This window comes from Thalassophryne amazonica, chromosome 20, assembly GCF_902500255.1.
Source record: "Thalassophryne amazonica chromosome 20, fThaAma1.1, whole genome shotgun sequence".
NCBI lineage: Eukaryota > Metazoa > Chordata > Actinopteri > Batrachoidiformes > Batrachoididae > Thalassophryne > Thalassophryne amazonica.
Window position 1 is genome coordinate 51,457,201 of NC_047122.1, and position 14,207 is coordinate 51,471,407.

Genomic DNA, 14,207 nt, shown 5'->3' on the forward strand with positions numbered 1-14,207 from the left:
CCTTAGAGTTGAGAACAGTGAGGACCCCAGCATCCTGCCATCGGAGGAAGGCAGAGGTGTGGCCTAGCCCCAGGTGTCAGACGGGAAACCAACTGGTTACAGTGGAGTGGAGTAGTTTAAGTACCAGTGCCATTGAAGTTTTAAAGGGATTGAACTGTTTGATAGAACCATGATGGACATGGCTCCATTATCCTTACTATCTCATTGATTCATAGTCATTATGACTACAGGACTGGACAATTACCTGGATGCCTAACTCTATCATATCTGTCTTTGCATGTTTGATAATTAGTTGTTTATACTTTGTTTTATTTGACACTTTGTTAATGGTAGTATTGCCAAAGCAGATGGACGCCCCTCTGAGTCTAGTCTGCTTAGGCTTCTTCCTACAATTAACTACACCCGAAGGATTTTTTTTCTTAGCACTATTGCCAACGTGCTTGCTCTGGGGGATGGGTAAGGTTAGACTTTACACTGTGGTTTGGCTATATACAAGTTGAATTGAAGTGAACTGAATAGAATTGAATTAAATTTATTCAAATTGAGGAGGCAGCATTTCAGGCAAGTAACTGTAAGCAGCCAAACGGTGAATTAGAACTGACATTTTAAAATAATGTGTTTGTCTCCATTGTATTGAGTTGATGACTAAACAGGGGGAGGGGTGTGCAGCTGTGTCCTATTGGAGATACAGCTGTACTGATTGAGTGAATCAGAATGATTGTTGGGTGTTGAGTCATGGCACCAGCGCATTCTCCTTGACCTGAGTAGTGGCATAAAGATGGGAACCCTTGTGAACAGAGTGTCATAGGTTCCAGTCAAAAAGAGAATCACTTTCAAAGTAAAGAAGTTGTACATGGCAGCACCTCTAGGAATGTGAGACATCACTATAAAATACTTTGAGCTTTTGCTTCAAATCGAAAGGCGCCACAGAAATGGAGTCTAACTACTGAATTGTACAGGTGATGAAGAATCTCCAGCTCTCATTGAAATCTTTATTTATCTATTTCTATTTTAAATACGTTCATCTTTTCCAGAAAAGAATAAATCATCTCACTAACAATAAGCATCTGCATTTCATTGTTCCACGCAGATAACTTTTAATCTTCTCAGTCTGGATGAAAAGAGGATGATGGGACATTTGCATGAAGGTGTGAAAGCTTTATTTATTACAACTGTGAATCAGCGGCTGCAAAGGAGATTTTACTTTGAAAGCAACAAAAATGCAGTATCAGTGGCACAGTGAAGACTGTGATCTGTGGGTATTTAGAAAGATTAAAGCGTGAGCTGCTTCTACAAAAAGTCTGTCAAACTGTACAAACTTGTAGTCTTAACTAAATTTAACTATTGCAAACCTTAGAGGAGCCAATTTGGACTTTCAGAGCATCAAGCGGGTGAACAAATCATGTGTTTCTTTGGCTATTTATTTCAGAATCAATTGACAATCTCCCTGAAAAAGTCCCCAAAATGTTAGATAGATGCATCTTAAAATAGAATCTTAGATGAACTTAGTTCAATAATTTTGCATGTTTAATATAAATCCTGTGGCAGGGCTTCAATTACTGGGTTTGTCAGGAAGATTTTTCTTTACTATTTCAATTTTAATTTTAAATCAATCAATCAATCAATCAATCAATTTTTTTTATATAGCGCCAAATCACAACAAACAGTTGCCCCAAGGCGCTTTATATTGTAAGGCAAGGCCATACAATAATTCTGTAAAACCCCAACGGTCAAAAACGACCCCCTGTGAGCAAGCACTTGGCTACAGTGGGAAGGAAAAACTCCCTTTTAACAGGAAGAAACCTCCAGCAGAACCAGGCCCAGGGAGGGGCAGTCCTCTGCTGGGACTGGTTGGGGCTGAGGGAGAGAACCAGGAAAAAGACATGCTGTGGAGGGGAGCAGAGATCGATCACTAATGATTAAATGCAGAGTGGTGCATACAGAGCAAAAGAGAAAGAAACAGTGCATCATGGGAAACCCCCCAGCAGTCTACGTCTATAGCAGCATACTAAGGGATGGGTTCAGGGTCACCTGATCCAGCCCTAACTATAAGCTTTAGCAAAAAGGAAAGTTTTAAGCCTAATCTTAAAAGTAGAGAGGGTTGTCTGTCTCCCTGATCTGAATTGGGAGCTGGTTCCACAGGAGAGGAGCCTGAAAGCTGAAGGCTCTGCCTCCCATTCTACTCTTACAAACCCTAGGAACTACAAGTAAGCCTGCAGTCTGAGAGCGAAGTGCTCTATTGGGGTGATATGGTACTACGAGGTCCCTAAGATAAGATGGGACCTGATTATTCAAAACCTTATAAGTAAGAAGAAGAATTTTAAATCTATTCTAGAATTAACAGGAAGCCAATGAAGAGAGGCCAATATGGGTGAGATATGCTCTCTCCTTCTAGTCCCGTCAGTACTCTAGCTGCAGCATTTTGAATTAACTGAAGGCTTTTTAGGGAACTTTTAGGACAACCTGATAATAATGAATTACAATAGTCCAGCCTAGAGGAAAATAAATTGCATGAATTAGTTTTTCAGCATCACTCTGAGACAAGACCTTTCTGATTTTAGAGATATTGCGTAAATGCAAAAAAGCAGTCCTACATATTGTTTAATATGCGCTTTGAATGACATATCCTGATCAAAAATGACTCCAAGATTTCTCACAGTATTACTAGAGGTCAGGGTAATGCCATCCACAGTAAGGATCTGGTTAGACACCATGTTTCTAAGATTTGTGGGGCCAAGTACAATAACTTCAGTTTTATCTGAGTTTAAAAGCAGGAAATTATAGGTCATCCATGTCTTTATGTCTGTAAGACAATCCTGCAGTTTAGCTAATTGGTGTGTGTCCTCTGGCTTCATGGATAGATAAAGCTGGGTATCATCTGCGTAACAATGAAAATTTAAGCAATACCGTCTAATAATACTGCCTAAGGGAAGCATGTATAAAGTGAATAAAATTGGTCCTAGCACAGAACCTTGTGGAACTCCATAATTAACTTTAGTCTGTGAAGAAGATTCCCCATTTACATGAACAAATTGTAATCTATTAGACAAATATGATTCAAACCACCGCAGCGCAGTGCCTTTAATACCTATGGCATGCTCTAATCTCTGTAATAAAATTTTATGGTCAACAGTATCAAAAGCAGCACTGAGGTCTAACAGAACAAGCACAGAGATGAGTCCACTGTCCGAGGCCATAAGAAGATCATTTGTAACCTTCACTAATGCTGTTTCTGTACTATGATGAATTCTAAAACCTGACTGAAACTCTTCAAATAGACCATTCCTCTGCAGATGATCAGTTAGCTGTTTTACAACTACCCTTTCAAGAATTTTTGGAGAAAAGGAAGGTTGGAGATTGGCCTATAATTAACTAAGATAGCTGGGTCAAGTGACGGCTTTTTAAGTAATGGTTTAATTACTAGCCACCTTAAAAGCCTGTGGTACATAGCCAACTAACAAAGATAGATTGATCTATTTAAGATCGAAGCATTAAATAATGGTAGGGCTTCCTTGAGCAGCCTGGTAGGAATGGGGTCTAATAAACATGTTGATGGTTTGGATGAAGTAACTAATGAAAATAACTCAGACAGAACAATCGGAGAGAAAGAGTCTAACCAATACCGGCATCACTGCAAGCAGCCAAAGATAACGATACGTCTTTGGGATGGTTATGAGTAATTTTTTCTCTAATAGTTAAAATTTTGTTAGCAAAGAAAGTCATGAAGTCATTACTAGTTAAAGTTAATGGAATACTCAGCTCAATAGAGCTCTGACTCTTTGTCAGCCTGGCTACAGTGCTGAAAAGAAACCTGGGGTTGTTCTTATTTCTTCAATTAGTGATGAGTAGAAAGATGTCCTAGCTTTACGGAGGGCTTTTTTATAGAGCAACAGACTCTTTTTCCAGGCTAAGTGAAGATCTTCTAAGTTAGTGAGACGCCATTTCCTCTCCAACTTACGGGTTATCTATAAATCACAACAAAGCTGCCTCAAGGCACTTCACACAAGTAAGGTCTAACCTTACCAACCCCTAGAGCAAGCACACAGGTGACAGGGGTAAGGAAAACTCCCTCTGACGATTTGAGGAAGAAACCTTAAGCAGACCAGACTCAAAGGGGTGACCCTCTGCTTGGACCATGCTACCGACACACTTGATAATACAAATATACAGGAAATTTTGTGAGTCCATGCTGGTGTTCAGGATGGGAGGCTTACAGAAGAAGACACCCTCTCCCACTTCTGGATGGAACCGCACCTCAAACAGAGAGAAAAATATAAAACAGAATCAGGCGGCAGAAAGACTACAGAAAGACTGGGATGCCTGCAGAAGAAGCCTGCCATTTTTCTAGAGCTAAAGGGATATCAAGAGCCTCTAACTTACCCACAATAGCACTTTATGGGTTTCAAACCCAAAGAAGTTGTGTCGAAATAAACAGTACCAACATGATTTTGTGAAAAATCATTCCAGTTTTCCAGAAAGTGCACAACCCCATATGCTGTTACCTGCCCCTAATCAGAATTTTGGATTCCTAATGTCTTGGTTTGGGCGTAAAATTATTCAGAATATACAAAACTGTTATCCTTCTGCATCAAGTCATAATAAGTTGAAAGATGGGTATTAGACTGTGATTTATTACATTTTTTGGCATTTATCTCTAAGGAAAAATTTTGTGAAATATTGCGAGGGGCTGTTTCATCTGGATCAAAGCAGGAAAATGTCTAATTATCTCAAACAGAAATTCAGAATCTCCGAGTCATGTTAAGCCCAAAATCTTGTCTGGAGCCTCAGTGGTTTACTGAGATCTCAGTAGTGGGTGAAGGGCTTTTTTTTTTGTTACAGTGGCAAGATTTTATGGCAAAATGTTCCAATAGGTGACAATTTTTTTTTTCTTTGAAAAAGCATAAATGGCCTTGCTACAGACTGGCATCCTGTCCAAGGTGTACCCGCTCACACCTTATGACTACTGGGATAGGCTCCAGCCCCCTGTGACCCTTAACTGGAGGAGTATAGAAAATTAATGGATGGTTGGAAAGGCATAAATATATCTGATGGAGGTGCACAGGATAAACATAAATGCTACTGTTGTGTCTGTACAATTCTATTACAATTATTATATTGTATTTTATAGCAAATTAACATGATAAATCAGAAATAAATAAAAAAGTAAAAGGAAATATTATACTACACTTTAATCTGCTTAACAGTAATTTATTAATGTGCAGAGAGCCTGTCAATTGCCATGGTGGGCCAAAGCAAAGGCAGACTGGGTGAAACTTGGTCCTTGGGCTCCAACTGAGCAGCCGTGATATAAAAACTAGAGACGTGTGAATAAACTGACACCAAAATTAAAACTAGCAGGTTCCTGAGATATGGTATAATGGTTGGTCCATGGAAGCCTGCAAAGATGGACAATGGACAATTTGTCATTTTTATAACCAAGAAAATATTTTGTGGTTTCTCATGGCAGTTGAAGTCCAAACCTTTAACTTACATGTTTAATTAAATCTTTATTTAACCAGGTTAGTCCCACGGAGATCAAGCTCTCTTCTTCAAGGGAAACCTGGACAATTATAAAGTTTCCAATTCACATAACCTGCATGTCTTTAAATGTGGGAGGAAATCGGAGCACCTGGAGGAAACCCACACAAACACCACTGGTGGGAATCGATCCCATGACCTTCTTGCTATGAGGCAACAGTGCTAACCATTCATCCACCGTGCTCCGCCAGGTCAGACAAATGGGAATCCTCACTAGTCAAGTTACTAGGAACATATTTTAGTCATAATTGTGCCTTTTTACATATGTCCTCACTACTTTTTGACCTCATCGCAAGGTCAGAGGTGTATTTAAAAATGAATAATCTTCACCTGTAGCTGGAACGATATGGTCAACCCACATCCTGTCAACAGTTTTGTTATTTTTCAGTTTCTGAATTTGCCCTTCAGTTAATTGAGCCTTTATAGCTGATAAGTAAGTCACGCAAAAGAAATTACCCAAAAATATAATGCAATGCCAGATTCATCTCGGGATTTCTGATTCTCAAGCATCACACGCCACCAGGGGGCGTCTCAAATATTCTCACCTCCTCACACGTTTTGTTGCAATCAAAGAAGCCAATCGCAGCGGGGGAACTAAGACTTCAGTGATTTGTTTAATATGTTAAAATCTGCATTTTATTTTGTTTCTGCAATACGACAATATTTTGCTACGTTGTGTAATTAATGTCTGTTCAGTGGATCCCCTGACTGCAAGAATTGAGAAGTTGAGTAAGCATTAGGGAGTGTGGGTTGTGATTGCCCTGGATCAAGATGAAAATCTAGGTTTGCAATGACTACCTGGGCTTGGCCATCAGAATTGTATCTGTATGCAGCAAAATGGTTGAATCTGTTGAGGCATTCGCTGTTCTTGGTTGTGACATTCATGTCTCTGGGTCCTTGGCCTTTGAGATTGAGAGACGCCTGGGAAGACCCGATGGAGCCATTAGGTCCTTGTTGGACAGATGTATTTGGTGATGCTTTGCAGTGGAACAAAGGTCCAAGTCTTGAGAGTTCTGGTGCTTCCTGTCTTCCTATGTGAGACTCGGACTCTAACTAGTGACCAGAGGCGACGAGTAGATGTCTTTTGTACTATGTCTGTTAAGAGGATCCTAGGGTACTACTGAAATGACTTTCTGCCAAGTGAAAGCTTAGTTAAAGGAGGCTTAGATAAGGAGACGCAGCCCAGCAGCTAGTAAAGGCCAAGTGAACGCCCATGTTTCACCTGGTTTGCAACAAATATGTGGCTACGTTTGAGAGGTGAAGATAGACCTGCCTGAGTGGCTACTATCCAGAACCCAAGGTGGTTCCACAGGGTGGTGGCTGTGACATTAGCACAGACCCCTAGACCTGATCTGAGGTGTAACTGAACAAAAACTGTTGACGACCAAATGTGCCATTTTGAGTGAAATCGTCAACAAAAGCTTAAACAGTCCAAACAACCTGATTGTAAGTAGTCGTGATCACCATACGCATCAGGATTACAGCCTTTCTTCTATTACTGAGTAATAAATCATTTACTTTGGTTGGTAATAACCAAATGCTGAGCCAGATGTACTCTGTTATTTATAGTTAATCCAAATAGCTGTGCAGTTTCCTGTGAAATATCCCATAAATATTTAGTCTGAAAAGAAAGAAAAGCCCACACACGCCGATGCTTCAGCTGTTCTATTGAACATGGAAGGAAATGTTGCTTTAGGAGGGGCAAGATGTACAGGAAAACAGTTTGTATTGAATTAATGGCTACTTCATTACAGTCTGATATCTCCTAAGGCATGCAATTTATTTTTCTGAGACACTAAGCGGGTCTCATTGGCCAAAATAAGTAATTTTCTTTTCTCCAGGACACAATCTTTTCAGTGAGTAATTCTGCTCGAGACCAAAGCCGAAGGTCAGTGCATGCAGTCATTACCCTAAACCTGCATCATGCAACTCAACATAATTACATTATAATTGCAAAGAATAAACTTTATTGGCAAACATTGCTGGAAGACTGTGATTCACATATTGCCAGCAGCGTTCTCTCCTCTAACGATATCCTGACAATGACCTGCCTCCACAGCACTGACTCTTCAGTAATTGCTTCTGTCCTGATTCAAGGCTATATTCAAGCAACCAAGATAGGCCTGAGTGCCTTGCAAAGTGTTAGTAGATATGAAGGGAAGGCTGCAGCATTAGTGAAGCATAAAAGAGGCTGAGAAATAAAGTAAAAGTGACTGAGAAGAGGGAAAGAGTCCAGCCGAGCATTCGTCTTTTTAACTCTCCCAATTGCAGAAGTATTGTGTTTGAGTAATCATAATAAATACTATATATATTATATATATATTTATATAACAGCTGAGTGGATCCTTGTCATTTGATTGGTGCTTTGTATGTCACGTGACATGGATTATTTGTCCCATTTGTGTTGTGTTGCTTTTAGCATGCAAAGTTGGTTCCATACATTTTGTACCATTGCATGCTGCAAACCCCACCATGCGTTTGTTTTGCTGACAGACAACGAATGGAAGGAGCTAATTGACAGTATTAATTCTTCTAAAACACACACACACACACACACACACACGCAAAACAAATCCACTACGCTTTAATCAATCTGGAGGCATAAAGAGCTGTTAGGAGGAAGTTAGCATGAAAAGCTGAACTAATTTCTGATGTGATTTTTTTCGCTGCACTGAGAACATACACCTTTTTTTTTTTTTGGAAACACACCAAGTCGGTGCATGCCATCATGGACTACATCATCATAATTATTTTTGGAGTTTTTACACTCTTTCAATGGAATGAATATTTAACTAGGTGAAAGCTGGAACATAAAATTCAACGAGGCTTTACACAAATATTCGTACCATTGAACTCATAAACATTCATTATTTGTATATGTATAGCTTATCACATCAGTTTATGTAGCACGCATGTATCATGCTCCGATGTATCACTCAACAAAAATATAAACGCAACACTTTTGGTTTTGCTCCCATTTTGTATGAGATGAACTCAAAGATCTAAAACTTTTTCCACATACACAATATCACCATTTCCCTCAAATATTGTTCACAAACCAGTCTAAATCTGTGATAGTGAGCAATTCTCCTTTGCTGAGATAATCCATCCCACCTCACAGGTGTGCCATATCAAGATGCTGATTAGACACCATGATTAGTGCACAGGTGTGCCTTAGACTGCCTACAATAAAAGGCCACTCTGAAAGGTGCAGTTTTATCACACAGCACAATGCACAGATGTCGCAAGATTTGAGGGAGCGTGCAATTGGCATGCTGACAGCAGGAATGTCAACCAGAGCTGTTGCTCGTGTATTGTGTATGTTCATTTCTCTACCATAAGCCGTCTCCAAAGGCGTTTCAGAGAATTTGGCAGTACATCCAACCAGCCTCACAACCGCAGACCACGTGTAACCACACCAGCCCAGGACCTCTACATCCAGCATGTTCACCTCCAAGATCGTCTGAGACCAGCCACTCGGACAGCTGCTGAAACAATCGGTTTGCATAACCAAAGAATTTCTGCACAAACTGTCTCAGGGAAGCTCATCTGCATGCTCGTCGTCCTCATCGGGGTCTCGACCTGACTGCAGTTCATCGTCGCAACTTCGCACAGCCATTGAAGAGGAGTGGACCAACATTCCACAGGCCACAATTGACAAGCTGATCAACTCTATGCGAAGGAGATGTGTTGCACTGCATGAGGCAAATGGTGGTCACACCAGATACTGACTGGTATCCCCCCCCAATAAAACAAAACTGCACCTTTCAGAGTGGCCTTTTATTGTGGACAGTCTAAGGCACACCTGTGCACTAATCATGGTGTCTAATCAGCATCTTGATATGGCACACCTGTGAGGTGGGATGGATTATCGCAGCAAAGGAGAAGTGCTCACTATCACAGATTTAGACTGGTTTGTGAACAATATTTGAGGGAAATGGTGATATTGTGTATGTGGAAAAAGTTTTAGATCTTTGAGTTCATCTCATACAAAATGGGAGCAAAACCAAAAGTGTTGCGTTTATATTTTTGTTGAGTATATATATATATATATATATATGAATGAGAGACAATGTAGAAAGCTTGTTTTTGAATTCACATTGGTTTAATTGGGATGTGCCTTTTTCTTGGGGCTGCTACAAGGCGTGATACGTAAACAGACATGCAATAAGATATTTATCCCATATTACAACAAAAATAAAGAACAACCATATAATTATCGTCAACTCCATTTAGTAACTCATTTACTCACTACATCAACAATGTTCATTCAACACCTGTGCTAATAATTGCATAACACAGTAGGTCTGATCTACATAATCATCAAAAGTTAAAGAATAATCATACACATGAACCATATAGAACGAATAACGCACATAAATCATGTAGATATGTAAATTATGGAATGTTCTTATGTCTCTCTATAAAGTTATGAGTGTCCTCTTCACTAACTTCTTGGTATGTCACAACTTCAGTTAGAGACTAAAGTTGTAGAAACTAGGGAGGCTAAAACTCTCTCACCTTGATCAGACATCTTTGTTGAATGAAATGATCTGGATCCTGTATCAGGATCCTGCACTTCTCACCAGGGTAACACAAAATGGGTGGTGTGTCATTGGTGGGGCTGAGAAATTGGGGCTCCTGATTGGATGAAAAGCAGGGCGATACAAAGTCTGGTATTTTCATTGCCTTTTTTTGTATCACCCTCTTTTAAGATTTGTATCACTCTGATTTTCTTGCCAGTTTCCAAGGCAGTAAAATCGATACGACAAATGTGTGATTTATCAGCCCTATTTTTTCTTGTATCTCATGAGGGCTGGTTTATGAGTATACAGCAGATTTTTGTTGTAATATGTGATAAACACACACACACACAAATGCCTGAAAACACCATCATAAACGTAAAGGAAGTGGTACAATAATTTCAGGGTTTGTATATTTTATTGAAAAAGTGCTTATAAAACTGCTGAACAAAATTCCATTATTATAATGTACTATACATAAAATGCATACGGTATGAAAATACTGTATGGAACATTAGTGCAGTAACTTCATCAGCGGCATACAGTAAAATGCCATTTTTTTTTAAATTGCACATAAAATGGGCTGCATTTAATTTGCTTCATAACTGATTCATCTGTTGATAGTTTTTACAATAAATCAATTAATCGTTCAAGCTATAAAATATCATGAAAAAAAAGTTTTTTGGGGGGAAACTATCAGGAGTTGTGAAAGTCCAAGGCAACAAATTATAAATATTTGTTTTGTCCAACCAACAGTCTGAAACTTACACACTTAACACAAAATAAATCCATCCATCCATTTTCTATACCCGCTTAAAGGGTCACGGGACAAAATACATCCACACAAGATATTGTTGTTTGACAGATCAGTTATCAAAATAATTTTTCAGTCAACCCTCTAATCCACTTAATCACTTCAGCATGGCAAAGTATAACCGAGAAATACAGCCAGGCCCATAAGTATTCGGACAGTGACCCTTTTACACCATCACAATGGATTTGAAATGAACTAAGATGTACTTGTGGTGTAGACTTTTAAATTTAAGGGGTTGAATAAAAATACTGTTAATGATATTTTAATGCAAATCAACACTTTTACAGCCAGGACAGTCATGAGTTGGATACACGAAAAGTTTCAAGTCACTGAATCTGTCTTAGACTTCATTTACAGTGCCAAGCAGATAGTTCAATGGGTCGGGAGTTGGGCTACCATGTAGATCTGGGATGGAGTCCCAGTCAGACTACCAGTCTGCATCATTGGACAAACAACTTCATCTGTATTATCCCAGTCCACCAAACTGTAAATGGGTACCACCTAATCTACGATGGACTGGCATCCTGTTCAAGGGGAACGTTAGACACTCACCCACATCCAAACACAGAATACAGGGACGAGCATCAGCATCAATGGGTCTTAGGGTCTGTACAGGACTTAGTTCTTCTGTATTTACACAGACCATTAAGAAAAACCAGCAGTGACATAAATCTAGGCAGAGGCAAGAAGGAGATTAGTGAGGGAAGCCATCAAGACACGTATGACAACTCTCTCAAGAAGGTATCGATTCTGATGCTGTGATCGGACAAACTACATTATACATTTTTTGTCAGTTGCGACAAAGACCACAGCTTCATGGTGAAGTGGGAACCAGAAGGACTTTCATACAAGAGAAATAATCAAATCTAGGCTCGCGCGTGCCTTCTAGTGAACTGTAGCTGAAATATAAGCATGTAATTCTTAAATGCTTGATGCAGTCATTTTTGTTTAACCCCTGAAACTCTCCACTACACAGCACATCTTGACTGCTTCTTTTCAACTCTATTGTGGTTGTCTACAGAAGCAAAATTTTTAAAAACTGTGTCACTGTCCACATATTTACATACCTGACTTCACATTGAAACAGTGAAAACACAAAGAAAACCTGGCCCACTGTTTTTTTTGGGGGGTTTTTTTTTGGCACAAGCTTGGTCAGTTTGGTTTTTCTACACAGCACGTCATGAGAACGTTTCACGCATTTACGCCTGCAAGAAGGTGATGCGGTTATTTCTATTCCGTCTCGTGCGAAGAACTTTGCCTTTGTGTGGGTGCTTTTTCCCTCCTGGAACAAAGAAGTTTATGAGAATTAGTTTTTTTCCACATCTGATTTTGATTTGATGGACTGGTTGAAGAAAATCCTTCAGATCACGTTAAAACTGACTGAACAATACTTCGACTCAGATCTGATTCTGTTCTGTTCCTTTTGCTTGGAACCTTCACATGCACTCTCCAATCACACGGGCACACCTTTGACACACACGTTCATGCAGCTCCTCTTTGAGACAAAGTTGTTGCTGCTTCCTCCACAGCCCGAGTAGATGAACTCCTCGCACGTCTTGGTGACTTTGTTGAAATAATACCGCGGTATAGAGGCCGAACATTTCCCTTTGTCCAGACGATTCAGACACAGAACAGGAACATCTGTAAGAATAAATATATTAAAAAAATAAAATAAATCAAAATACACACACACACACACACACACACACACAGATTTCCAATCATGCTCATTTTCTATTTTTACAAAAAATAAATAAATAATAATCCCTAAACTTGCCTTTGCTCGTGACGACTATCATGTGCAGCAATCCTCCCCCTGACTCCCGTCTTGGGTTCCTAATTAAATATCTTTGGTCTTTGTGTATTCTCACAAAGCTTCTGTAGAATCCTTTAATTCACTGAGCTTCTGTCACGCTGCTCTCTCACCTGCAACTCTAGTTTCATCCTCCATTTTAAACAGTGGCAGCGCCAAGGGGGGGCTTTGGGGGGCTTAAGCCCCCTCAACTCCCCCAATAATTTTGCCAATAATGTGAATAGCAACTGACATATTTGTGGATCTCAACTGCAGTTTTGCACTGAGAATGTGTCAATATTGCGTAACTGAGCAAAGTGATGAATGTGTGTGTTCGGTGATCCACCAATGCTGAATCACCCTTCACAAACAGAATTTTCAGTTTTGCAAATAAACATTTATTTGTAAAAACCCACACACAAGTTGCAAATCAGAAATTTGTGTTTGTGGATCACAAAGCACGTGTACAAATCAAAGGATGTTTGTAAATCACCCTCTGTGCATTTGCAAGTATTAATGAGACAAATTTAACTTCATACTCCAAAAATTTAGGTTTCCTAAATATTTATTCCGACCACTCTTAAAACTTCATTTATCTTTATTTATACCTATGTGCAAGTTTACTGAACTTGCAATCATTCTAAGTGATGTGTGTGTGCATTGATACATTTTAGAGGAGCACAGGTGACTAAAACATATACCTTGATATTTATAAAGCAATTTACTATATATTGTTCATTTCAACGACATTTTGTGGAGCCCCTCCAACATTTATATGCAAATTATAAAGAAGACAATGCTCATACGGCCGAGGATATTTTAGCATTATGTTATTTTTTAAAATGTATTTGTTGTTGTAGTTGTTATAAGTAACGCTGCCAGAGGCCTGAGCTTTTGTGTCTCTATGCAACTATGTTTGTATGTGAGGATTTTAGGAAGATATCTAACGAACGCCAAATCTGATTCTGATCTAACTTGGCAGGTATGGATGGGGAGAAGTGACTTGATTTTAATTGGGACTGGACACCAATCAAGTCAAATTTCTGGCCCGTAGTAATCAATATGAAAATAGTTCTATGGAAATGAGTTTAGATATATTATTATTATTTATTAGTTATCTTCATCGTTTAAAGAACCTTGTAACATTATCTCTCCACACCTGACACTTTGAAATGTGGGTGTGGTGACGCTCTGTACAAATCTGATGTAGTTTATTCATTTGTTATGTCAGATCTGTACACAATTAAGCAAGTCCCTTCGGCTGCACCCTTGTTTTGCACAGCAAATCCGAGGTAAATCTGCATATTAAATTTGGCACAGGTTTTCCTTCCTGACGCAACTCCACTTTACAGGGAGAAATGTGGTAGGAGTGGGGTTTGAACCGGGAACCTTACACACTGAAACCAAGTGCACTAACCACGTGGCCACCACCCCTGTCGGATCTGTATACAATTACACCAGAAAAGGGGAACAAAATACTGCTTTACTGTTTTTGTCAACTACACATCTGATGATATCGCCATTTATGAGCATGACATCA

The 14,207-nt window shown here is 39.4% G+C and overlaps 1 protein-coding gene across 1 annotated transcript in view; it reads right to left on the minus strand.

Moving 5' to 3' along the window:
- Window positions 1-10,769: 10,769 nt before the first annotated feature.
- tfpi2 (tissue factor pathway inhibitor 2) overlaps window positions 10,770-14,207 on the minus strand; it is a 5,330-nt gene continuing 1,892 nt past the window's right edge. Inside the window, exons 4-5 of the mRNA XM_034160609.1 lie at window positions 12,343-12,516; window positions 10,770-12,157 (exon numbers count right to left, since the gene is read on the minus strand). Of these exons, the coding sequence (XP_034016500.1) occupies window positions 12,075-12,157; window positions 12,343-12,516 (257 nt within the window). The 3' untranslated portion in view covers window positions 10,770-12,074. The remainder of the gene's footprint in view (window positions 12,158-12,342; window positions 12,517-14,207) is intronic.